General features: G+C 48.3%; 2 protein-coding genes across 5 annotated transcripts in view; both read left to right on the top strand.

The window, feature by feature from the left end:
* Positions 1–8,673, top strand: part of ppfia1 (PTPRF interacting protein alpha 1) — a 42,793-nt gene extending 34,120 nt beyond the window's left edge. Inside the window, exons 22-28 of the mRNA XM_084012488.1 lie at positions 561–587; positions 3,839–4,014; positions 4,188–4,285; positions 4,359–4,534; positions 4,643–4,711; positions 4,793–4,967; positions 6,903–8,673. Coding sequence (XP_083868614.1) covers positions 561–587; positions 3,839–4,014; positions 4,188–4,285; positions 4,359–4,534; positions 4,643–4,711; positions 4,793–4,967; positions 6,903–6,964 — 783 coding nt within the window. The 3' untranslated portion in view covers positions 6,965–8,673. The remainder of the gene's footprint in view (positions 1–560; positions 588–3,838; positions 4,015–4,187; positions 4,286–4,358; positions 4,535–4,642; positions 4,712–4,792; positions 4,968–6,902) is intronic.
* A 728-nt stretch (positions 8,674–9,401) lies between these two features.
* cttn (cortactin) lies at positions 9,402–22,730 on the top strand. 4 transcript variants are annotated; one of them, XM_084030958.1, is made up of 16 exons: positions 9,402–9,566; positions 10,762–10,859; positions 10,967–11,040; positions 11,819–11,948; positions 12,321–12,431; positions 12,780–12,834; positions 13,519–13,629; positions 14,391–14,501; positions 16,017–16,127; positions 17,188–17,298; positions 18,136–18,191; positions 18,739–18,808; positions 18,888–19,132; positions 19,228–19,405; positions 20,305–20,373; positions 21,001–22,730. In XM_084030958.1, the coding sequence occupies exons 2-16, from the start codon at positions 10,776–10,778 to the stop codon at positions 21,135–21,137; spliced, it is 1,653 nt and encodes a 550-aa protein (XP_083887084.1). In that variant the 5' UTR covers positions 9,402–9,566; positions 10,762–10,775; the 3' UTR covers positions 21,138–22,730. The 4 variants fall into 4 exon arrangements, with proteins under 4 accessions (XP_083887084.1, XP_083887086.1, XP_083887085.1 ...); XM_084030960.1 differs by lacking the exon at positions 13,519–13,629; XM_084030959.1 differs by lacking the exon at positions 17,188–17,298.
* Positions 22,731–24,210: the final 1,480 nt, after the last annotated feature.

The raw sequence follows: 24,210 nt of genomic DNA, 5'->3' as shown, positions 1-24,210 counted from the left end.
GGCGATATGAGGGTTTACACAGTGAGACGGTATAAATCAGAATCTGCTGACGTCTTACTTGAAGATCTGTTGTGTTGTGACATTGTTATCAGTGGTGCAACTCAATGAACAGGCCGTTTACTGCCGTTTACATGCACACTGATACTCCTCTGTTATTCTGATGATGCTGAAATTGATGCGGTTCATTTAAATGGCCTTTTCTGATTGGATACAGGCCTTATTCCCAACGGAGCAGCCTTGAAAATTCCTTTTCAGTAACTTAAATATGAACATCTGTCTTTTCAGAATAAGAGCAGAAATATATTTTGCATGTAAACGTCGTCAGTGTGATGAAATAACAGATGAGACACAGCAGACGTTCCTGTCTGGTTTGTTCTGAATTGATTGATTGATCCATATCGCCCATTCCTACAAGCTACCGTGTGGTTGGCATGTTTATTTCCTGTTTGACGGCTGCTGTTGCTTTATTTTGTACATGAAGCTGCTTTAACCAGCATCACGCTGCCTCACTAACCCTCTCTGTTCCCCTCACCATGCTCACTCTAACCTGCTAACACCAGGAGGATGACGAGGGCAGCTGGGCCCAGGTCTGACCTGTGTGTGTGTGTGTGTGTGTGTGTGTGTGTGTGTGTGTGTGAGACTGTGTGTGTGTGTGAGACTGTGTGTGTGTGTGAGACTGTGTGTGTGTGAGACTGTGTGTGTGTGTGAGACTGTGTGTGTGTGTGAGACTGTGTGAGACTGTGTGTGTGTGTGAGACTGTGTGTGTGAGACTGTGTGTGTGTGTGTGTGTGTGTGTGTGTGTGTGTGAGACTGTGTGTGTGAGTGAGAGACTGTGTGAGACTGTGTGTGTGTGTGAGAGACTGTGTGTGTGTGTGTGAGACTGTGTGTGTGTGTGTGAGACTGTGTGTGTGAGACTGTGTGTGTGAGACTGTGTGTGTGAGACTGTGTGTGTGTGTGTGAGACTGTGTGTGTGTGAGACTGTGTGTGTGTGAGACTGTGTGTGTGTGTGTGAGACTGTGTGTGTGTGTGTGAGACTGTGTGTGTGTGTGTGTGTGTGTGTGTGTGTGTGTGTGTGTGTGAGTGAGACTGTGTGTGTGAGTGAGAGACTGTGTGTGTGAGAATGTGTGTGTGTGAGACTGTGTGTGTGTGTGAGACTGTGTGTGAGACTGTGTGTGAGACTGTGTGTGTGTGTGAGAGACTGTGTGTGAGAGACTGTGTGTGTGTGAGAGACTGTGTGTGTGTGAGAGACTGTGTGTGTGTGAGAGACTGTGTGTGTGTGAGAGACTGTGTGTGTGTGAGAGACTGTGTGAGAGACTGTGTGTGAGACTGTGTGTGAGACTGTGTGTGAGACTGTGTGTGAGACTGTGTGTGAGACTGTGTGTGTGTGTGTGAGACTGTGTGTGTGTGAGACTGTGTGTGTGAGACTCTGTGTGTGAGACTGTGTGTGTGAGAGACTGTGTGTGAGAGACTGTGTGTGTGAGAGACTGTGTGTGAGACTGTGTGTGAGACTGTGTGTTTGTGTGTGAGACTGTGTGTGTGAGACTGTGTGTGTGAGACACTGTGTGTGAGACACTGTGTGTGAGACACTGTGTGTGAGACTGTGTGTGAGACTGTGTGTGTGTGTGAGAGACTGTGTGTGAGAGACTGTGTGTGTGTGAGAGACTGTGTGTGTGTGAGAGACTGTGTGTGTGTGAGAGACTGTGTGTGTGTGAGAGACTGTGTGAGAGACTGTGTGTGAGACTGTGTGTGAGACTGTGTGTGAGACTGTGTGTGTGTGTGAGACTGTGTGTGTGTGAGACTGTGTGTGTGAGACTCTGTGTGTGAGACACTGTGTGTGAGACACTGTGTGTGAGACTGTGTGTGAGACTGTGTGTGAGACTGTGTGTGAGAGACACTGTGTGTGAGACACTGTGTGTGTGTGAGAGACTGTGTGTGTGTGTGAGAGACTGTGTGTGTGTGAGAGACTGTGTGTGTGAGACTGTGTGTGTGTGTGTGAGACTGTGTGTGTGTGTGAGACTGTGTGTGTGTGTGTGAGACTGTGTGTGTGTGTGTGAGACTGTGTGTGTGTGAGACTGTGTGTGTGAGACACTGTGTGTGAGACTGTGTGTGAGACACTGTGTGTGAGAGACTGTGTGTGAGAGACTGTGTGTGAGAGACTGTGTGTGTGTGAGAGACTGTGTGTGTGTGTGTGTGTGAGACTGTGTGTGTGTGTGAGACTGTGTGTGTGTGAGACTGTGTGTGTGAGACTGTGTGTGTGTGAGACTGTGTGTGTGAGAGACTGTGTGTGAGACTGTGTGTGTGTGAGACTGTGTGTGTGTGAGACTGTGTGTGAGAGACTGTGTGTGAGAGACTGTGTGTGAGAGACTGTGTGTGAGAGACTGTGTGTGTGTGTGTGAGACTGTGTGTGTGTGTGTGTGTGAGACTGTGTGTGTGTGAGACTGTGTGTGAGACTGTGTGTGAGACTCTGTGTGTGAGACTCTGTGTGTGAGAGACTGTGTGTGAGAGACTGTGTGTGTGTGAGAGACTGTGTGTGTGTGAGAGACTGTGTGTGTGTGAGAGACTGTGTGTGTGTGTGTGTGTGAGACTGTGTGTGTGTGAGACTGTGTGTGAGACTGTGTGTGTGTGAGACTGTGTGTGTGAGACACTGTGTGTGAGACTGTGTGTGAGAGACTGTGTGTGAGAGACTGTGTGTGTGTGTGTGAGAGACTGTGTGTGTGTGTGTGAGAGACTGTGTGTGTGTGTGAGACTGTGTGTGTGTGAGACTGTGTGTGTGTGAGACTGTGTGTGTGAGACTGTGTGTGTGTGAGACTGTGTGTGTGTGAGACTGTGTGTGTGAGAGACTGTGTGTGTGAGAGACTGTGTGTGAGAGACTGTGTGTGAGAGACTGTGTGTGAGAGACTGTGTGTGTGTGTGTGAGAGACTGTGTGTGTGTGTGTGAGAGACTGTGTGTGTGTGTGAGACTGTGTGTGTGTGAGACTGTGTGTGTGAGACTGTGTGTGTGTGAGACTGTGTGTGTGTGAGACTGTGTGTGTGAGAGACTGTGTGTGAGACTGTGTGTGTGTGAGACTGTGTGTGAGAGACTGTGTGTGAGAGACTGTGTGTGAGAGACTGTGTGTGTGTGTGTGAGACTGTGTGTGTGTGTGTGTGTAATCCGTCACTTATCAAACCTGAGTGATTCGTGTACTTCTACTTTAAAGTTTGTAGGAAATACAAAGTATTCCTGATGTGTTAAACATTCATGAGATTCAGAAACACGAGCTAATGTTGTGATATTTATGTACTTAAAGATTTATTAGAAGGTATATTGAATTTTAAATTGAATCTTCTAATGAAGTATTTTGAACAGACATAATACTTTATATTTACTGTAATATTTATATCCAGAGGTGGGAAGTAATGAAGTACAAATACTTTGTTACTGTACTTTTGAGTATTTTATTTACTAACTCTTCCTATCTACATTTTAAAACTACTATCTGTACTTCCTCCTCACATTTTCTAAACCAGCTCATTACTTTAGTTTACATTCATTTGAAGGAATCATCCATCATTATTTTCTTATTAATATGACGCCAGATTCAGTTAGTCTAAAAACACACAGCCAGTAGAAATGTACCTCATAGAGATACTTTGAGTACAGTTCAGTACTTTTCCACTTGAGTAAAGAAGTAGAATCAGAGTAGAGTTAGTCTTTATTCCCAGCCTTCCTGACTGTATTTAGTTACCAGCTCCTGTATGAGGAGCGACGTGTATCTGTGTGTATATGTACATACATATGATATTTGTTCTATAATCCACATGCTGTAGCAGTAATGAGCGTGGTCTCCTCTGACTGCAGACGTTGGCGTACGGAGACATGAACCACGAGTGGATTGGCAACGAGTGGCTGCCCAGTCTGGGTCTGCCTCAGTACCGGTCCTACTTCATGGAGTCCCTGGTGGACGCCCGCATGCTGGACCACCTCACCAAGAAGGACCTGAGGGGACAGCTCAAGATGGTGGACAGCTTCCACAGGTACGCCGCAGGCTTTCTGCTGGATTTACTTCGATTTATTCCATTTACTTCAAGAACACATCAGACTACACACAGGTGTAATACTATTTATGTATTTATTAAATGTTCCGTCGTGCCACGTCATAATGTACATGACTGTGATGCGGGTCTAAGCCTCTGTGTCGGTGCAACAGGAACAGCTTCCAGTGCGGCGTGATGGCGCTGCGGCGGCTCAACTACGACAGGAAGGAGCTGGAGAGGAGGCGGGACTCGTCTCAGCTGGACCTCCAAGGTAACGACGCACACATGACCCTCCGTGTGGTCCCTCTGAATGCACGCTCACGCTGCGTCTCCTCCCCCCTCAGAGGTGCTGGTGTGGAGTAACGAGCGCGTCATCGGCTGGATCCAGGCCATCGGGCTGAAGGAGTACAGCGGCAACCTTTACGAGAGCGGCGTCCACGGAGCGCTGCTCGCCCTGGACGAGACCTTCGACCACAACGCCCTGGCCCTGCTGCTGCAGATCCCCACGCAGAACACGCAGGTACGCCCCGCCGCCGACGTCACCACCGCCAAGCACAAGGTCATGACCCCAACAAAGTGTAAGTGTAGAGGTGGATTTAGATTTCAGCGTGTTCTCCGTGTCCTGCAGGCCCGAGCAGCTCTGGAGCGTGAATACAACAGCCTGCTGGCCGTCGGCACCGAGAGGAGGATGGAAGAGGTGAGCGGCGCCGTCCACACGAACATGAGTCATGTGTTGAGATTTAGTCATGTTAACGCCCCGCCGCCGCCTCTCTTCCAGGACGACGACAAGAACTTCCGCCGAGCTCCGTCATGGAGGAAGAAGTTCAGGCCCAAAGACGTGAGGGGGACGTCGTTGGGCGCGTCTGACACGCTGCCCGCCAACTTCCGGGTGACCGGCGGCGGCGGCGGCTCGGCGTCTCCCTCCACGCAGCCAAAGAGGAGCCCGATGGACGGTAAGAGAGTGTGTGTGTGTGTGTGTGTGTGTGTGTGTGTGTGTGTGTGTGTGTGTGTGTGTGTGTGTGTGTGTGTGTGTGTGTGTGTGTGTGTGTGTGTGTGTGTGTGTGTGTGTGTGTGTGTGTGTGTGTGTGTGTGTGTGTGTGTGTGTGTGTTTCTCTGTGTGTGTTTCTCTGTGTGTGTGTGTGTGTTTTTCTGTGTGTGTGTGTGTGTGTGTGTGTTTTTCTGTGTGTGTGTGTGTGTGTTTCTGTGTGTGTGTGTGTGTGTGTTTCTGTGTGTGTGTGTGTTTTTCTGTGTGTGTGTGTGTTTCTCTGTGTGTGTGTGTGTTTCTCTGTGTATGTGTGTTTCTCTGTGTGTGTGTGTGTGTTTTTCTGTGTGTGTGTGTGTGTGTGTGTGTGTGTGTGTGTGTGTTTCTCTGTGTGTGTTTCTCTGTGTGTGTGTGTGTTTTTCTGTGTGTGTGTGTGTGTGTTTTTCTGTGTGTGTGTGTGTGTGTTTCTGTGTGTGTGTGTGTTTTTCTGTGTGTGTGTGTGTTTCTCTGTGTATGTGTGTTTCTCTGTGTGTGTGTGTGTGTGTGTTTTTCTGTGTGTGTGTGTGTGTGTGTATGTGTGTTTCTCTGTGTGTGTGTGTGTGTTTTTCTGTGTGTGTGTGTGTGTGTGTGTGTGTGTGTGTGTGTGTGTGTTTCTCTGTGTGTGTTTCTCTGTGTGTGTGTGTGTGTTTTTCTGTGTGTGTGTGTGTGTGTGTGTGTTTTTCTGTGTGTGTGTGTGTGTTTCTGTGTGTGTGTTTTTCTGTGTGTGTGTGTGTTTCTCTGTGTGTGTGTGTGTTTCTCTGTGTATGTGTGTTTCTCTGTGTGTGTGTGTGTGTGTTTTTCTGTGTGTGTGTGTGTGTGTGTATGTGTGTTTCTCTGTGTGTGTGTGTTTCTCTGTGTGTGTATGTGTGTGTTTCTCTGTGTGTGTGTGTGTGTGTTTCTCTGTGTGTGTATGTGTGTTTCTCTGTGTATGTGTGTTTCTGTGTGTGTGTGTGTTTCTCTGTGTGTGTGTGTGTGTGTGTGTGTGTGTATGTGTGTTTCTCTGTGTGTGTGTGTTTCTCTGTGTGTGTATGTGTGTGTTTCTCTGTGTGTGTGTGTGTGTGTGTGTGTGTGTGTGTTTCTCTGTGTGTGTGTGTGTGTGTTTGTCTGTGTGTGTGTGTGTATGTGTGTTTCTCTGTGTGTGTGTGTTTCTCTGTGTGTGTATGTGTGTGTTTCTCTGTGTGTGTGTGTGTGTGTGTGTGTGTGTGTGTGTTTCTCTGTGTGTGTATGTGTGTTTCTCTGTGTGTGTGTGTTTGTCTGTGTGTGTGTGTGTATGTGTGTTTCTCTGTGTGTGTGTGTTTCTCTGTGTGTGTATGTGTGTGTTTCTCTGTGTGTGTGTGTGTGTGTGTGTGTGTGTTTCTCTGTGTGTGTATGTGTGTTTCTCTGTGTGTGTGTGTTTCTCTGCGTGTGTGTGTGTGTGTGTGTGTTTCTCTGTGTGTGTGTGTTTCTCTGTGTGTGTGTGTGTGTGTGTGTGTGTAACTCCTCCTCCGTCTCTGCTGCTCTGTGTTTCGTTCCATGCCGTGACTAACGGCATGTCTTCTTTTGTTTTGCACGTGATTTTGTTTTGTTTTTTGCCGCCGTCGCCGTGGAAACGCAGGAAGTCAGTCTATACAGAGGCTGGACACTGCCACAGTCAGGACCTACTCTTGTTAGCATACAACGGTAAGGTTCACGTAAAGAAAGCACAGAACTGGCTGCGACCTCACTGCAGATCTGCTCCTGCTGGACTCGGCTTCATTAACGCATGTTGTACGCCTCTCCTCTCTTTCTCCTCGTCTCCCCCCACCTCCCCCCGCCTCCTGCTTCCCCTCCTCTCGTGTCCGTTCATCTCTCTCTCCCCCTTCTCAGTTTATCCTCATTATTTCTATAGGTAACCGCTGGTCCGAGGATGAGGGGGAGTTCCCTGCATTCAAGACCCGGATGATGAACTGAACTCGCAAGGACTCTTAAAAAGATGTTTCTGTTTGTTTGTCGTCACAGAGGAGAAGGAAAGACCTTACTCACCGATCTCAGTATCCCCAGTGGAAACTCTTTAGATTTATCTACATTTCTTAATTGATTTTAGAATTACTATGTAATCCGTTTTAGTTGTCTATTCCCTGAATCAGCCCTGGTTTCAAAGCGTGGCTCCACTGTGCCCGGCCGTATTAAAACGCTCTCAGATGTAACGGAATGTTTAACTGTCTGGAGTTTGTATATTTCTACCAACAGACATTTTATCTAATCTTTTTTTTATTATCCTGATTCTATTGACCAGATGTATGTTTTTTTCTCTCTTTGATTTTAATTCTAATCATTGAATTTATAAGAGACTTTGACATGTGATATAACTTAATTCATATCCTTCGCCCTCTTTTAACTGTTGTCTCTTTTTGTAGCTTATTACCTGTGGTTTTGTGTAAATGCAGCTCTTAGGTCAACGGAACGTGTGAATATCGAGACTTTCATGAAAAACAAACACTGTGAGTCGTCTCCATCGCCGCTGAAGTTAACTGCTGGCAAGACGGAGCGATGGCGACGCAACAGATATCACGTGAAACGTCACGTTTTTTCTCTTCTCTTCTTTATTTTTCCATATCTGCAAAACCAAAATGAAACTCTTGAATTTTAAGAATTAAAAGCCATATAACGGTAGCGGGGAGAAAACGACACGAGGGCTTCTTTCGGATGCAAACAGAATTTGAGGTTCTCTCTCGTTGACTTTGCATGTGGAAACTGCTTCCATTTAGCCCCGCCCCCTCCCTTGTCCTCCAGTTCACCCCTCCCTCCTCCTCCAGCTTGCCCCGCCTCCTCCTCCAAGCTTGCCCCGCCCCTCCTCCAGTTTTCCCCGCCTCCTCCTCCAGTTTTCCCCGCCTCCTCCTCCAGCTTGCCCCGCCTCCTCCTCCAAGCTCGCCCCACCCCCTCCTCCAGTTTTCCCCGCCTCCTCCTCCAGCTCGCCCCTCCCTCCTCCTCCAGCTCGCCCCACCCCCTCCTCCAGCTCGCTCCTCCTCCTCCAGCTCGCCCCACCCCCTCCTCCAGTTTTCCCCGCCCTCTCCTCCAGCTCGCCCCGCCCCCTCCTCCAGCTCGCCCCGCCCCCTCCTCCAGCTCGCCCCACCCCCTCATGAAACCGAACCTCTGGAGAAACACGCCGAGGACTGGAGGGAACGCGTGGAAACTCCTTCGATGGACCAACTTCTTCACTGAGGCCTCAAGTCGATCGCCGCCGCGACTAGATGACCCTCAAGGCGGTGCGATCCACCAACAACCCTCTTCTTTTTTAAAACAAAAACACTTTGTACGAAGATTTCATATCGAGCCTTATCGTTTCCTAACCCGTCTGTGTCGTCTCTTCTTATTTATTATTACTCGCCCACGTTGAGTCTGAACCCGTCAACACCGGTTTCCCACATTCGGTCTTCGTTGGCCTTTCGGTCTTTCACGTAGTCGACGCTTCACGTACAAATCCCCGTCTCCCCCGTGTTGTGATTCTAGTCTTTATGCACAAATCATGTTGCTTTTGTTTTTATTCCTGCTTCTCCCCGTTGGATTCTTCTGATCTTGTAACAATGATGTACAGTCTGAGTACTTATAAACTATTTTTATCACAATATTATTTATTGCTTACTTTCAATAAAATACTGAAACTCATTTTCCACTGCAGATGAAAACGACTGAAGTTCGTCCTTTTTTTTTAGAGAATCTTGTCCTGTTTTGGTTCCTGGTTAGTTTCTCTCAAATATTCTTTATTAGCTCGTGTGAGATGATCATTTACATCGTTGGCGTTTTTAAAACCAGTAACCTTCATCAAGTTGGAGACCAGCAAACCTAAAAGATATATCAACATGAACTAAATAGAGGAAATACTGATGTTGGTATTTACATTTAGTATGTTAACAGTCAACTCAATGGAAAAAAAATAAGTTTATCGAGAGCTTTGGAGGTAATTTAATTGTAAAAAAGTATCTTTTTATTGAGCAGTTGTTTTCCACATACACTTACATATCCAGAGCTCGTTTCATGTTCATGTCTATAATTAAATAGATTAAATAATGTAGCGTTGGGGTCATTAGAAGGTTACATACAGTAATAGGCCGAACACCGGACGTTTCACATACAAAATCATAAACTCTAAATTCACTTTTAAACATATTTAAATTAAAATATTTTTTTTGTGGTCATTTATGAAGTACATTTTTGAGGCAAGGCAACTTTATGACCTTTCAACACCAGGCAATTCAAAGTGTTTTACATAAAACAATAAAAGCATTACCTTAAATAAATAAATACTAATTAAATAAATACATAGAATGTAAAAAATTAGAACAAGAATGAGGCGCAGTACCAAAAAACGTGCATGCCCCGCCCCCTCGAGACGTCATCGGGCGGAGAACGGGGATACTGGGAGAGCCGGAAGCGCCGCGGTGAGACAGCGAGAGAGATCCAGTGGATCCCAGTAACGCCACCGTTTCTCCGTCAACGCTGCTGGAGGTGTGAGCGAGTCCACGTCGGCATCTTACCGGGGGATTCATCCATTCAGACCGCTCTCCGGGACTCGGTGAGTGCCGTTAAATCGGTAAATAAAAACATGTCTACCGGCGGGACGCTCGCGCTCCGGCGGTTAATCGTTCTAGAAGGAATGCTAGCGTTAGCCGGCGAGCTAACTGGGACGACTGGAACAGGAAATGCCACACACACACACACAAACACACGCACACAAACACACGCACGCGCGCACTGTACCACTATGCTGATTCTGGAGCTAAATTAAACACGGATACCCCCCGCTGCTCTCCCTTAGATCCCGGTCCTGATCCCTGATCAGGACCCGTTTCCCGAACGACGACACGGCGGACAAACGCGTCCGTGTTCCCGATGAGAAAACGCCTCTTGAATGCTTAATTAGCTGCGTTTTTAACAGACACGCGTCTTCTGTAGGACGTATTTGTATATTTATATGTATATGTTTATGTTTATGTGGCCCGACCTGCTGTGATTTAAGCTAACTCGCCGATGATTTGAGCTAACCCAGGCGGGCTAACTTGTGATCCTACACGGAAACAACGTAGAGTTAATTGCCCCAGCTGCCCCCTGTGATCCAGACTTTACCCCCCTCCTCACTATCACACACTCGATCTGTTTCTGTGTTTCTCCGGCCTCGCTGGGACTAGACCCGGGTCTAGACTCGGGACTAGACCCGGGTCTGGAGTGGACCCGGTGTGATGGGTGTGGTTGTGGGAGAGACTCCTGTAACTCTGAAAGTTGGGACTCGGCCGGCTGCTTCCTGGTCTGGGGAGACCTGGTTTCTTGTCCCCCCTCCCCTGAGGTTGAATGTGAGCCACGTCTCCTTCACATCCGGGCCGACCTTGAGACCCTAAAGAAGGGGAGGATTCATGACCTGTGTGTGGGGGGGTCTGGGGGTCTGGGTAAAGTTTTAGTCTCTTTTTAAAAGGACACAAACAGGTTTTTCAGAATGATTTGTTTTCTGCTTTGAACCGTCGGTCGGACTAAAGAGTTCTTTTTGAGACGTTGCCTGGGGGCTCTGGGAAATGTTTTCTTACATTTTGGCAACGTAAACAGTTGCAGGCCTAAAAGTCTTCGGTCTTTAGTTCAGCTGGAGTACGAGACGACTCACATTGAATAATGTATACAGCTTATTTTTTGTTTTGATTTATGTGCCGATGCTTGTGTGACATGCTGATGTGGGATGAGTACAGCAGGTATTATAGTGTGTATTGTGTCCTGTTTTCCAGTGTGTTGCACTAAGATGTGGAGGGCAGCAGCAGGACAGTCGGTCAATGTGGCTGTAAATGACGACGGGGACGACTGGGAGACGGACCCCGACTTTGAGGTACCTGTGCAGGCTTCCTCCTCCTCTGCACCGCCCTTCACCCTCCTCCTCCTCCTCCTCCCCCCCCATTTCCTGCCATTAAGCCTTTTTGTTCTCCTGGATTCTAGAATGACGTGTCGGAGAGGGAGCAGCGCTGGGGGGCCAAGACGGTGGAGGGCTCAGGACATCAGGAGCACATAGAGTGAGGACCCCGATCAGGTTTCCTTTGATATTCAACGCAATGTGGAAAGACCCAAAATGTGTCCCACAAGGGCTGGAGGACCCAGAATCAAGTATTAATCTGTGATTTAATATCAATAACCAGATGTAAAGGATGCTGAAATAACTCCATCATGATGGTGATCAGTAAAAAGTGCTGAGTCATGCTTTGTTAGGTCAGTCTGCAAGACCACAAGATAACTGCTGTTAAAACGCTGGTTTTCTGAATGGAGTCTGGTTGATGGTGCTAGGCTACGCTAACATTGTAGCTGCTCCACCAACACTCCATATAAGGTCATCTAGACATAAATACAGCAGAGACCTTGTTGTTTGGACCACAGACAGTCTCTGGTTCCTCCACATGGTCTGGTCTGGTCTCTGGACTAATGTGGTCTACTATCTAGACCTCTGGGGGACCACAGACAGTCTCTGGTTCCTCCACATGGTCTGGTCTCTGGACTAATGTGAGCTACTATCTAGACCTCTGGGGGACCACAGACAGTCTCTGGTTCCTCCACATGGTCTGGTCTGGTCTCTGGACTAATGTGGTCTACTATCTAGACCTCTGGGGGACCACAGACAGTCTCTGGTTCCTCCACATAGTCTGGTCTCTGGACTAATGTGGTCTACTATCTAGACCTCTGGGGGACCACAGACAGTCTCTGGTTCCTCCACATAGTCTGGTCTCTGGACTAATGTGGTCTACGATCTAGACCTCTGGGGGACACAGACTGCGGTAACTCTTTCCTTGCCTGACGTAGCATCAAGCAGCTGCGTGAGACGGTGTCGACGGAGCACACCAGCCTGAAGCAGAAGGAGTTGGACGTCATGCCCAAGTCCTCGCATGGATACGGAGGGAAGTTTGGAGTCCAGCAGGACCGCATGGACAAGGTAAGAGGGAACTCATGGTTGGCTCTCTGGTCAGTGAGGTGTGTAGCTTAGTGTTAGCCGTACTGGTGGCCTCTCCTGCAGCTGAAGCTAAATGTAATCCGGCCTGCTGGTTTATTAGGACTGATATTTCCACCTACCTCTGTTTTGGAGCTTTTATATTTGTTGTAATGGAAACCCGAGGACTTGACTTCATTTTCACACATTCTGAATGACCTCGGAGGCTCTGTGCTGGTTTGGTTGTGTGAACGGGCCGAGTCAGCGCTCTCTCTCTGGCTCATCACAGTGTGAATGTGATGACTGAGCACCCTGTTTGCACCACCCTCATCAGATGTCACCACTTCAAACCGCATGTGTTTGTGTGTTTCTTCACAGTCTGCTGTGGGTCACGACTACCAGAGCAAGTTATCCAAGCACTGCTCCCAGACCGACACCTCCAAGGGCTTCGGGGGGAAGTTCGGCGTGCAAGCCGACCGCGTTGACCAGGTATTTCCTGTGTGAGCGGCGGCATCCCCCTGTATCAAACACCAACATGTAGAAAGTAAAATGTCAGCCTCTTGTACATCAGCATATGGTCCAGCAGCTGTGTGTGTGTGTGTGTGTGCTCAGATTGTTGTAAGAATGTCTGACAACATTATGGAAAGAACCTTTCACTCGATCCGGGCTGTTCGGCACCAACATCCAACCCGACAACAGCAGCGTGGATCAAGTGAAAGTTTCCTCATCCTGTCAGACGCTGACAGAATAACAACCAGAGCAGAACCAGCAGTGGTTTCTGCTAAGAGTGGGATGAAGGTCTAAAGGAGTAACGGGTGGTTCTTCGTCTCCTTGCAGTCGGCCGTCGGCTTCGAGTACGCCGGGAAGACGGAGAAACACGCTTCGCAGAAAGGTGACGTTGTTGTCTTCCTTCTTGGGATCTCCTGTCGTTGAGTTTATAAAGTTTGTCTTTACCCACTTTCACACATTTCCAAACCACAGACGGGCTGATGAGCGTCTGGCTGGTCTCTGCCAGGACCCTGATCCACGTTCACACCTTTTTATTATGTGTGTGGCTCTGCAGCCCGAGTGTGACACCCAGACCACGTTGACAGGGTGGACTCGCTGGGCCCCCTTTAGGGAGCACTTTATAAGATAAAGAACTCCTTCAGATGAAAGCTGGAATTCAGCACTTTAACCTCGTAGTCACTTTAGTATTTCAGCTCCTACTCTGCACTTTCAGCTTCATAGAGCCCAACATCACACACCTGTACAACACGGTCCGTCCTGGACCCTCCATGGATTAGAAACCCTGTAACAGGGTTTAACAGAAACCTGAGGGAGACCCGGAGAGTAAATAGAATAAAACGCCAACAATGCAGCAGTATTTCCAGGGCTCCGGCTTCTGAGCTTCTAGTGTTAAGGCTGCTTTCCCATGATCCCTCACTGTCATCACCGTTGTGTTGCCTTCATGACATTTACCCGATTCCAACGAGATGATCCGTTTGGATCGGGCTGCTTCTTTGTAGACCACTGCTTCCATGCTGCTTCACCCTGACCTTTGACCCCTCCCCCCCTCCCCTGCTTTGCTGTGTAGACTACGCCACTGGGTTTGGGGGGCGATACGGCGTGCAGGCCGATCGCGTGGACCAGAGCGCGATGGGCTTCGACTACCAGGGCAAAACGGAGAAACACGATTCCCAGAAAGGTTTGTCGAGACCTCCTTTCACTGCAGAGACCGCGATCCGCTCCGACTCCACGGGAGCAGGTCCAGACAGATCTGTTGTTTGGCATTTCTTCCTCTTCCTTCATTCCTCGGCCTTTCCCTTTGCCAACCGTCTCTCTTTGCGTTTCGGCTCTCAGGTGAATGTGGTGACGTTCTGATGGAGAATAAACACTCTTATGTTTGTTTCTAAGATGGACCTTTAACAGGTGGTCTCCTTTCAGGTCTCTGGTTCGGCCATGACTCAGGTTTTCTAGATATTCTGGTATTCCTTCAGTTCACCTGTTCTTCCTCCTCTTAAAAGCTCTGAAGTAGGGATGGGACGATAGAGGAATTTATTGCAGATCACGATAACAAATGTATTTCCTTTATCGGGATTATCGTGACTATCGTCAATGAGTGAAATAAAAGTCTGTCTAAGTCCGTATCATGGTGGTGACGTGAAAAATGGTTTTAAGAATCAGCCTCCACTATTTACCAGAGAAGAAGAAGGGGAAAAACTATAGATTTTCATCTCTGTGTTTGATTTATATTTGGCTTGTGTTCTATCCGAGATGGAACAAAAATAGGAATAGAATAAAACGGTAAATCACAATAATTTATGCAGGAGAATCATGACACGGCGTTTTCCTGTCGTCCCATGCCGACTCGTCGCTGGTGTGGTATCGGGCTCAGGGTTTCTACGACGACGCTCTGAGAGATAAACCCGTTAACTTCTCCTCCTGCTCTCCTCCGTCCTCCGGCAGATTACGCCAAGGGCTTCGGAGGCAAGTTTGGCGTTGAGACGGACAAGGTGGACAAGAGCGCCGTGGGCTTCGAGTACCAGGGCAAAACGGAGAGGCACGAGTCCCAGAAAGGTCGGTATCAACCCCGCGTCACACGGAAAACACTTCCATTCTCACTGATTTAAGTGTGGATATCTGGACTCGGTGATCAGATGATGTATGATTATAAGTCTCTGTTATATAATCTATCACAGTCGACCCGTGTCAACTAGAACCACCTGTCATACCAACGCTTACAAAATGTACAGGACTCGTCCCGGTCCTTGGGTCCTGACTCGTCTGGTCCCGGTCCTGACCCAGGTCCTGACTTGTCTGGTCCTGGTCCCGGTCCTGACTCGGGTCCTGACTCGTCTGGTCCCGGTCCTGACCCAGGTCTTGACTTGTCTGGTCCCGGTCCTGACGTTGGGTCCTGACTCGGGTCCTGACTCGGGTCCTGACTTGGGTCCTGACTTGTCTGGTCCCGGTCCTGATCCTGGTCCTGACGTTGGGTCCTGACTTGGGTCCTGACTTGTCTGGTCCTGGTCTCGGTCCTGGTCCTGACGTTGGGTCCTGAGTCGGGTCCTGACTTGTCTGGTCCTGGTCTCGGTCCTGGTCCTGACGTTGGGTCCTGACTTGTCTGGTCCTGGTCCTGACTCGGGTCCTGACTTGGGTCCTGACTTGTCTAGTCCTGGTCTCGGTCCTGGTCCTGACGTTGGGTCCTGACGTTGGGTCCTGACTCGTCTGGTCCTGGTCCTGACGTTGGGTCCTGACTTGGGTCCTGACTCGTCTGGTCCTGGTCCTGACTCTGGTCCTGACTTGTCTGGTCCTGGTCCTGACTTGGGTCCTGACTCGTCTGGTCTCGGTCTTGGTCCTGACTTGGGTCCTGACTTGTCTGGTCCTGGTCCTGACTCGGGTCCTCACTCGTCTGGTCCCGGTCCTGACGTTGGGTCCTGCTCGGGTCCTGACTCGTCTGGTCCTGGTCCTGACGTTGGGTCCTGGTCCTGACACGTCTGGTCCTGGTCCTGACGTTGGGTCCTGACGTTGGGTCCTGACTCGTCTGGTCCCGGTCCTGACCCAGGTCCTGACTTGTCTGTTCCTGGTCCTGACGTTGGGTCCTGACTCAGGTCCTGGTCCTGGTCCTGACTCGTCTGGTCCCGGTCCTGACCCAGGTCCTGACTTGTCTGGTCCCGGTCCTGGTCCTGACGTTGGGTCCTGACTCGCTCACATGTTCCTGCCTGGTTGTTGAGCTCTAGAGCTCACCCACAATGCACCTGTGTTTGCATACGTGGGCTGAGATAACTCAAGCAGGCTGACTCGTGATATTTGTTTAAGGATAGTAATCTTGATTAGCATCACCTACACTTGTTTGCAGGACTTTCAGTCTTCTGGTTCCTGAGAAGTTTATTCATTTATTTAATAGTAATAATAATTTATTAAGTCACACTTTTCAGCCGATTTACATCAAAACATCAAAAGACAACGTTCATTAGAAACACATTCTAAAAGGAGGTGTTGTGACTTTACTGTGCTATCTAATTAGCGTTAGCATTTCCCACGTTGACGATGCCGCAGCGTGATTATGTCCAAACATCGGCTCTCTGTCCTCAGACTACGTGAAGGGCTTCGGAGGGAAGTTCGGGGTGCAGATGGACCGGCAGGACAAGTCGGCGCTGGGATGGGACCACCAGGAGAAACTGCAGCTGCACGAGTCCCAGAAAGGTACTGGTCCTGGTTTGGATCCTTGAGCCTTCGAGTGTAAACACTTCCATTTCTCAGACTCACGAGGCCGAATCAACGGTGTTTCTTCATGTTTGTTTCAGACTTTACATTTGTTTGACACTGGTTTAGAGAAAAATATAGGTTATTTAATAATCCGGGTTTTTATTATGATGATACAGTGAATTAAAAGTTTACATTCAGGAAAAGCTACAGCATTGTTTGTGTATGCTGCCAAGTTCTCAGAGGAATCAGAATCGCTCCAGGAAACGGTAGATGGACATTTCTAAGGCTGTTCTCTGAAGAACACGTTTAAACGGTTGCACATCAAACCCCCATCGGACCCTGAACCGGGAGGACCTGCACCGACTTGGGGCCGGTCTAGCACACAGTCGTATTGGCACTGCGGCTGTGATGTGGTTTGATTGTGGCTTCGGATGTGGTCGTTCAAACGCCGACAGCTTCCTCAAAAACAAGACAGCAGCTGTGATAGAGGAAGTGGAACTCTGTTTGCATGAATCATCTTTGGTCGGCCTTTTATCCAGCTGTACTACTTCGACTACAGTCGAGGCCACATCTCTAACTTTTAGTTTTTATCAGTAGCTGAAAATCATTGATATGTACTGCTTAAATATGAAATAATAAACTTATTAAATATTTAAATTATATATAATATATATTATTTTAAGAAGAAGAAACTCTAAAATAAAAAAAGCCAGAGTTGGCGTTTTCAGCGCGGTAGACAACGTGTCCAGCTCGTTTCTGAACGACCACGTATCGCTACGGCGACGCATCCAGACACTAAATGTTAAAACGGCGTTCTCTCCGGAGAGGCTGCAGCTAAAGAAACAGGAAGCGGGTCCAGAAGGGGCGAATGCAGAGAGAAGCTTCGTTAGCAAACCTTTGAATCTCATCACCTTCATGTGAAACAGGTCTTCTTCTCTCCTGCTGCTTCCTTTAAAACCAGTGTCTCCTCCATGTATGAAGGCTCCATCATTTTCTCCACATGTTTGTCTATTTAAATACATATATATATATGTGTGTGTGTGTGTGTGTGTTACAGACTATAAGCGTGGGTTTGGAGGGCAGTATGGGGTAGACAAGGAGAAGCAGGACCAGTGTGCCCTGGGCTATGAGCACAAGGAGAGCCTGGCTAAACACGAGTCCCAGAAAGGCACAGATACCCCCCCACCCCACCCCCGAACACCACCCGACTCCCATTAACCCCTCCTTATTGTTGCCATCCTTTTCCCTAGCTTGTTACTCCTTCTTTGGCTCCGCCCCCTCTCATCCTCCGTGACGCAGCATTGACCGGCTTAGATTAACATGGATTTTATTATTATTATTATTATTATTATTGTTCATCCAGGTTTTATATTTATTTACATAAAAATAAACATAATAAAAGACATTTCTGTGGCAGACAAACCTGGAAACTATCTACGTGTCAGCGGGACAGGAAGTGGTCAATGTGTTCCATGTAGCTATTTGTGTGAACGGACCTTTAATAAGAGGAATCAGTGTGCAGGTCTTATTTCATTCACGTTTGTTACCAGCACCCTCCAGACATCCTTAGTCACAGTATTGATGCTGAGCGTAGATCACCTCCACCCTCCTCCTCCTCCCTCATCATCATCATCATCATCGCTGCTGCTTCAGTTTGCTTCTGCTTCATGTCGTGCATGACGTTCACCGCCACGGAGCCTTTTAAATAAGGACTTCCTGCTGCGACCACATGGAGACACGGCTGATCTTCAGTGCACAGCCCCCCCCCCCACCTGCCTGGCTTATCTGTCCCGTCTGTCCCTCCGCATCCAGTTTAGTTTCCCTACAGGTCTGCATGAGCTCTTCAACCGTCCTTTGAGTCCAACCACAGTCGGCTTCATCGGTTACGTAAACCAGACCAAAGGGTCCCGTGGTGGTCCAGGGTCTGCTCCGACCATGCCGGCTGTGGTCTGGACCGTCAACAGGAAGCAGAAACTGACCCTCTTTGTCTCCCGTTCGTCACCAGATTATTCTAAAGGATTCGGAGGGAAATTCGGAGTCCAGAACGACCGCATGGATAAGGTAAGGAGTGTTTCCTGTCGACGTCATGGATGGAGGAAGACTTGTTCAGGGTCCGTACGGTGCTGGAAATCCTTGAAAACCCGTTTTAACGGTGCTTGGATGTAGACTAAAGGTCTTGAAATGTGTGTTGTATGTGATGACATCTATGATAGAACAGAGAAAAGAAGATCTCCATATTTGAGGGACTGAAAACAGCATTTTCTGACATTTCTTTATGAAAAATGCCTTTTGATGATGAACAGATGATGAAAATAGTTGGTGATTATATTTCTGTGGATCTGTTAGTGGAATTAGTTTTCCTTTCATTTGTGGTCCTTCTGTAAAAAGCTGTCTCCAAACATCATGTTGGTTGTTTAGAGGACAATAACATCTCATTTAATGTGATGAACAAGTGACAGAATAAGTAGACTGAATACTGACCATTGGATTGGTACAAAGATGGAAAAGCATGGAAATGCACCTGGAAATGCTTGGAAAGTGCTTGAGTTTGGCTTTAGAGAGGCTGTAGGACCTCGGCCTGTCTCACGCCGTTGTCTCCGGTCCACAGAGCGCCGGGACCTTCGAGGAGGTGGAGAAGCCGACCTCGTCGTACCAGAAGACCAAACCTGTGGAGGCTGGTAAGCATTCGCCGACCCGTCGGCCGTGTTCCCGTCCCGGTTCCCTGTGACCTCATCATGTCATTCCTCCGCCCACCAGCCGGCAGCAGCACAGGCAGCATCAAGGCTCGCTTCGAGAACATCGCCAAGCAGAAGGAGGAGGAGGACAGGAAGCGGGCCGAGGAGGAGCGGTTGCGTCGGCAGGCTAAGGAGAAGCAGGAGCAGGAGGAGGCGCGCCGTAAGATCGAAGAGACCGCCAAAGCCCCCTCTCCTGTCCCCGCTGCGAGTCCCAGTCCCAGCCCCACTCCACCAGTCCAGCCAGCTGCTGCCCCCCCGGTGTACCAGGTGAGTCTGTCCTGCAAAGGAAGACGATGATGAAAAGATGCTGCAGATGAACAGGTTTCATAACTGTGATTAACGGGTCACGGTTTCCCCGGCAGACGGAGGACGTGTCCCGCAGCGCTGCCGAGGAGAACGGAGAGCAGCTGTACGAGGCGGAGCCACAGGTCCAGGAGGCGGAGCCACATGTCCAGGAGGCGGAGCCACAGGTCCAGGAGGAGGAGCTCTACCAGAATCCTGAGGAGACGGCACCAGCAGCAGCAGCAGCTGACGCTTCAGGTGCGTTTCCCCTCTCAGTGGCACCGCCAGCCGGAATCCTGTACGCACTGTGCGTACTTTTTTTGAAGGTGGGCTAGATATTTAAATTTCAGCGGGTGACACCAAACAACGTCTGCCCAAGCAAGTCAGAGCTTTTCTTTCGCTCACACAGTGACCTGGAGAGATGCAGCCGCATTTGAGAGGACGATCGCGCGTGTGTGCGCAATTGTGCATAGCGTGTGTTGGCCCCTCTCCACTACACAATACAGCTCGGCTCTAGTCTCGTCACCTCTCTGCTGCTGAACACTGTGGGCCGAGCCGATGCATGTCTCTCTCCCCGGGCCGGCAGAGTTATCATACCGTACTGTGCGTGTGTGTCCAAGCGTGTGTGTGCGTGCGTGTCCAAGCGTGTGTGTGCGTGCGTGGAGTGCTCAAAAGCGTGCGCTTGTGTTTAGGGCGGGGATTGAGGGCACAAAAAAAATATTTGCACCAGGGCCTATCACCATGATATACGTTGTATTTTGCCGTTTCTCTGCGTACATTGAAATTGAATCCTGGCGGCGCCACTGTCCCCTCTCACTCTTAATCTCTCACTCTAATCTCTCACTCTAATCTCTCTAATCACGTACATTATTAGGATAAATCATCCATCACAAAAGTCTGGCATTTATTGTTGTATTTCTATTTTTCCGGCATGCTGCTGATAAACTATGACTATGATTCAATTTAGCCTATTGCTGTTATAATAATTATAATAAAAGTTTAATAAATTGTGTGGAAAAGACGGAAAATATATAAATAATGAATATAATAATAATAATAGAATATTTTCCGTGACCACAACGTCTTGACATGAACTGCAGATGTGCAGAAGTCACGTGAGGGCGGAGCATCAGTAACAAAGCGTCTTCCTCTTGCAGACGGCCAGCAGTACGAGTACGGCGAGGACGTGGGCGTGACGGCGGTGGCTCTGTACGACTACCAAGCCGGTGAGAGACCACGGATCACACTCCACGGATCACACTCGTATCACACTCCACGGATCACACTCCACGGATCACACTCCACGGATCACACTCCACGGATCACACTCGTATCGCACTCCACGGATCACACTCGTATCACACTCCACGGATCGCACTCCACGGATCACACTCGTATCGCACACCACGGATCGCACTCCACGGATCACACTCCACGGATCGCACTCCACGGATCACACTCCACGGATCACACTCCACGGATCACACTCGTATCGCACTCCACAGATCGCACTCCACGGATCACACTCCACAGATCGCACTCCACGGATCACACTCCACAGATCACACTCCACAGATCGCACTCCACGGATCACACTCCACAGATCACACTCCACGGATCACACTCCACAGATCACACTCCACAGATCGCACTCCACGGATCACACTCCACAGATCACACTCCACAGATCGCACTCCACGGATCACACTCCACGGATCACACTCCACAGATCACACTCCACGGATCACACTCCACGGATCACACTCCACGGATCACACTCCACGGATCGCACTCCACGGATCACACTAGTGGCTATTGGACAAACTGACTCACTGTTTCTTCTTCCGTTTCAGCCGGCGACGACGAGATATCCTTTGACCCCGATGACATCATCACCAACATCGAGATGATCGACGAGGGCTGGTGGCGAGGTGTGTGCCGAGGCTCCTACGGCCTTTTCCCAGCCAACTACGTGGAGGTCCGGCAATGATGAAGCTCCGCCCACAAAAAAAAAGAGGAAGGAGACGATTTCAAATTCTCCCATTTTCCCGTCTTGTCTCTTCATCTCATCTTGGTGCTTCACCGCCGTCCTGGGGTTCATCCTTGCTGCCGCCTTCTTTGCTCCTCTTTCCATCCTTCCCCTCCACGCTCCTCCTTCAGGTCACTCCTCCTTCAAGTCCTTCAGGTCGCTCCGTCAGGGGCCGGGAGGTGGAGTCATGCCCAAGAGAAAGTAACGAACGTTGCTACGCACATGTGCTAAAGATTACAAACGGGATTCACTTCCTGCCTCACAGCCAGAAGCCCCTCCCCCACATAGATGGTCCACCAATCAGCTTCAGGTGTTGTTGCTTCCTCATACATTGGAGGAACTTGAGTCTCACCAAAGACCAGAGTTTAACATGAAGTTTAGTAGCTCCGCCTTAAAGGTAGCAGGAGCCTTTGAAGTGGATTATGATGTATATGGATGCAAACAGTCCAGTGAGTCAACTGTGGACCAAAACACTGAGAAACACCACGTTTTGTTTTGTTTTTTTGCTTCTTGGTCTGTCTGCGTAATACGACGGAATATTAGGGCCACTGTAGAAAAACAAACGGAGCTGAGAGATTTATTATTCTAAAGAATCATCCCAACAACGCCTCCTTAACCTCGTTAAGGTCCTTAGGGTGATGATGTTGATGCTTATTGTTGCTTTTATTCATATGAGGACAAACTGTCATCTTAAGGTGTTTATTGATCGGGGCGGTTGGGCTAAGATGCTAGTGGTAGCTTGTTGTCATAGCAACGGCAAACACCCGGTGTTAGCGGAACCAAACAACTTGTTAATATCGGATATATATCTTTATAAAGTGGCAAATGTGCCACCTTTTCCCCAGAATATTGCCCCCCGTCGTGGCCCTGATACGCCGTCGCAGCGTAAAGCTTTGCCGTGTTCCACCAGAGTTCAAATTTCCCTCCGAACCGAAGCTAACGTGAACATGACGCGCCGGTCGGTTTATAAATCGGGTTTCCTCCCCCGCTGGTGGTTAAATAGTTCGTAACGGGGCCGCGATATCAAATACAGAGAAACACTACAGCTCATAGTATTATTTTTAATCATCTTCGTGCTGTTTAATTGTTGATATCGCGCTCACGATCATGTACAGAGATGGTGATTTATGACGCTTTGAGAAATAATAGATTTGAAAGCATTTTTATTGTTTGTTTTTTGTTGCCTGTGGGTTTTTTTCTTTGGATCGTGTGTGTGTGTGTGTGTGTGTGTGTGTGTGTGTGTGTGTGTGTGTGTGTGTGTGTGTGTGTGTGTGTGTGTGTGTGTGTGTGTGTGTGTGTGTGTGTGTGTGTGTGTGTGTGTGTGTGTGTGTGTGTGTGTGTGTGTGTGTGTGTGTGTGTGTGTGTGTGTGTGTGTGTGTGTGTGTGTGTGTGTGTGTGATCTCATTAAATTCATCTTTGGGGTTTTATAATAAATAATAAAAAGTGACCTTTTCAAAGCATTATTTCTATGTTTCCTCCGTTTGCTTGATTCACATCATTACCTGCTTGTTCTTTTTTTTTAGTTTGAATAAATAAATGATTATTATAATTGTTGCTGGTGTTGTTTTTTGAAGCTCCTCCAGCTGTTGCAAATGATGGCCATTTTAAGTATTGAAAATAAATAATAAAAACAATATTTAATTTGTTAATTATTAAATCAATTGGGACTTGGGAATTACTATATGACTTTTTTCCATAAATTTTTCGCCATACTGTTTTTGCTCAGGACTTTTTTTCAACATACTATCCTATGACATTTACATTTAGGTAATTTATCAGAAACAGTAAGTATTTGTCAAAGGAAGGAAACAAAAAAAACACAACATATGGTCCCAGTCGTGATATGCCCTGAATTAGAAATATGTTGTTTGTGGATTTAAATTCTACTTTTTCCACATCAAGAGTTTGAACGTTTATTATACAATTGTTCAGTTTAAGGCTGTAGAGGAAATTAGAAAGACTCCACGTGGCGTATGTGACGTCACGTCATCACCCTTTCTCACAGCGATTCAGTGCCGATCAAACCAAGATGTTCCTGAATGTTCCAGCAGGTACGGCTGGTCATGCTTTCGGTTCCCGTCCGACGAGAAGACGAGGAATCGCCGGCTCAAACTGACGGATATCACTAGGCTTGTTCGGGATGGTCTTGGCTTGACTTGACTTGACTTATCACGCCGACGAGAGCTGCAGGTGTCTGAGGGGGCGGGCTCTAAAAGAGACCGTAGACAAACACCATCAAGTCGGACAACAAAGTCAACGTGACTATGGTGCTCAAGCGATAGAACACAGCAGCAAACCAAAGAGGATATGTTTTTTTATATATATATATGCCAAGCGCTGCAAGAAGCGGCTCTTAAAAACTTGTTCCCGCGATGTTTTGGGTCACGTGATATGGTCGCGACCCTGTGACGTCTTTGCAGAAGCATAACCGAGGCTTAAAGCAGGGGTATGTAATGTTGGAAAGCTAGCAAGATTTGAAAATAGCACCTCCTCCTGCCTCCTCTAAGTCCCGCCCCTCCCGTCAGTGAGTCCGTCCAAGCTGATTCTTCCGGCATCAGCGAGACGTGAAGGTTGTGCACTCGCGCTTAGGCGGGGAGGGCTGATCCCTCTGAAATTAGACGGGTCTTTCACCCAGTATAACAAAAAGTGCTTCTGAACAGGATTACATACCCCATCATTAAGTCGGACACAAGTCTTTAGGTAGCGCGCTGCAGGCGCAAGTCGAATTCCCCTATTCACGCCGAGAGCAGCGACGAGCTAACCTGACTCTCGCCAGATGAATTTGTTCCGCCTAGCTCCACTCATCCATCTGGGATCGCTCCATTGGAGAGGTGTTTCAGAAGGCTGGGCCTTATCAAAAATCCTTGCATACGATTGGATAAGACACTTGTCCGTCATCTTTACTGACGTGCTACTTCAACCACTCACATCGAAGCCAACCCGTGACGCTGATGAGAGCGACGCAGGGAAAATCAAAACAGAACAGCCGACATCTTGGATATAGCAGCAGTAATCAGCAACACAACAACACAGC

The sequence above is a fragment of the Eutrigla gurnardus genome (genome assembly GCF_963514095.1).
Source record: "Eutrigla gurnardus genome assembly, chromosome: 1".
NCBI lineage: Eukaryota > Metazoa > Chordata > Actinopteri > Perciformes > Triglidae > Eutrigla > Eutrigla gurnardus.
Note: the sequence above shows the minus strand (reverse complement) of the source record. Positions and strands in the feature narration are given on the sequence as shown.

Bases quoted from the DNA above. Each gene is read 5' to 3' on its own strand.
- cttn (XM_084030958.1), top strand. From the start codon at position 10,776: ATGTGGAGGGCAGCAGCAGGACAGTCGGTCAATGTGGCTGTAAATGAC. The intron at 14,502-16,016 runs GTCGGTATCAAC...CTCTGTCCTCAG, and splicing joins GAGGCACGAGTCCCAGAAAG to ACTACGTGAAGGGCTTCGGA. The intron at 19,406-20,304 runs GTGCGTTTCCCC...TTCCTCTTGCAG, and splicing joins AGCAGCAGCTGACGCTTCAG to ACGGCCAGCAGTACGAGTAC.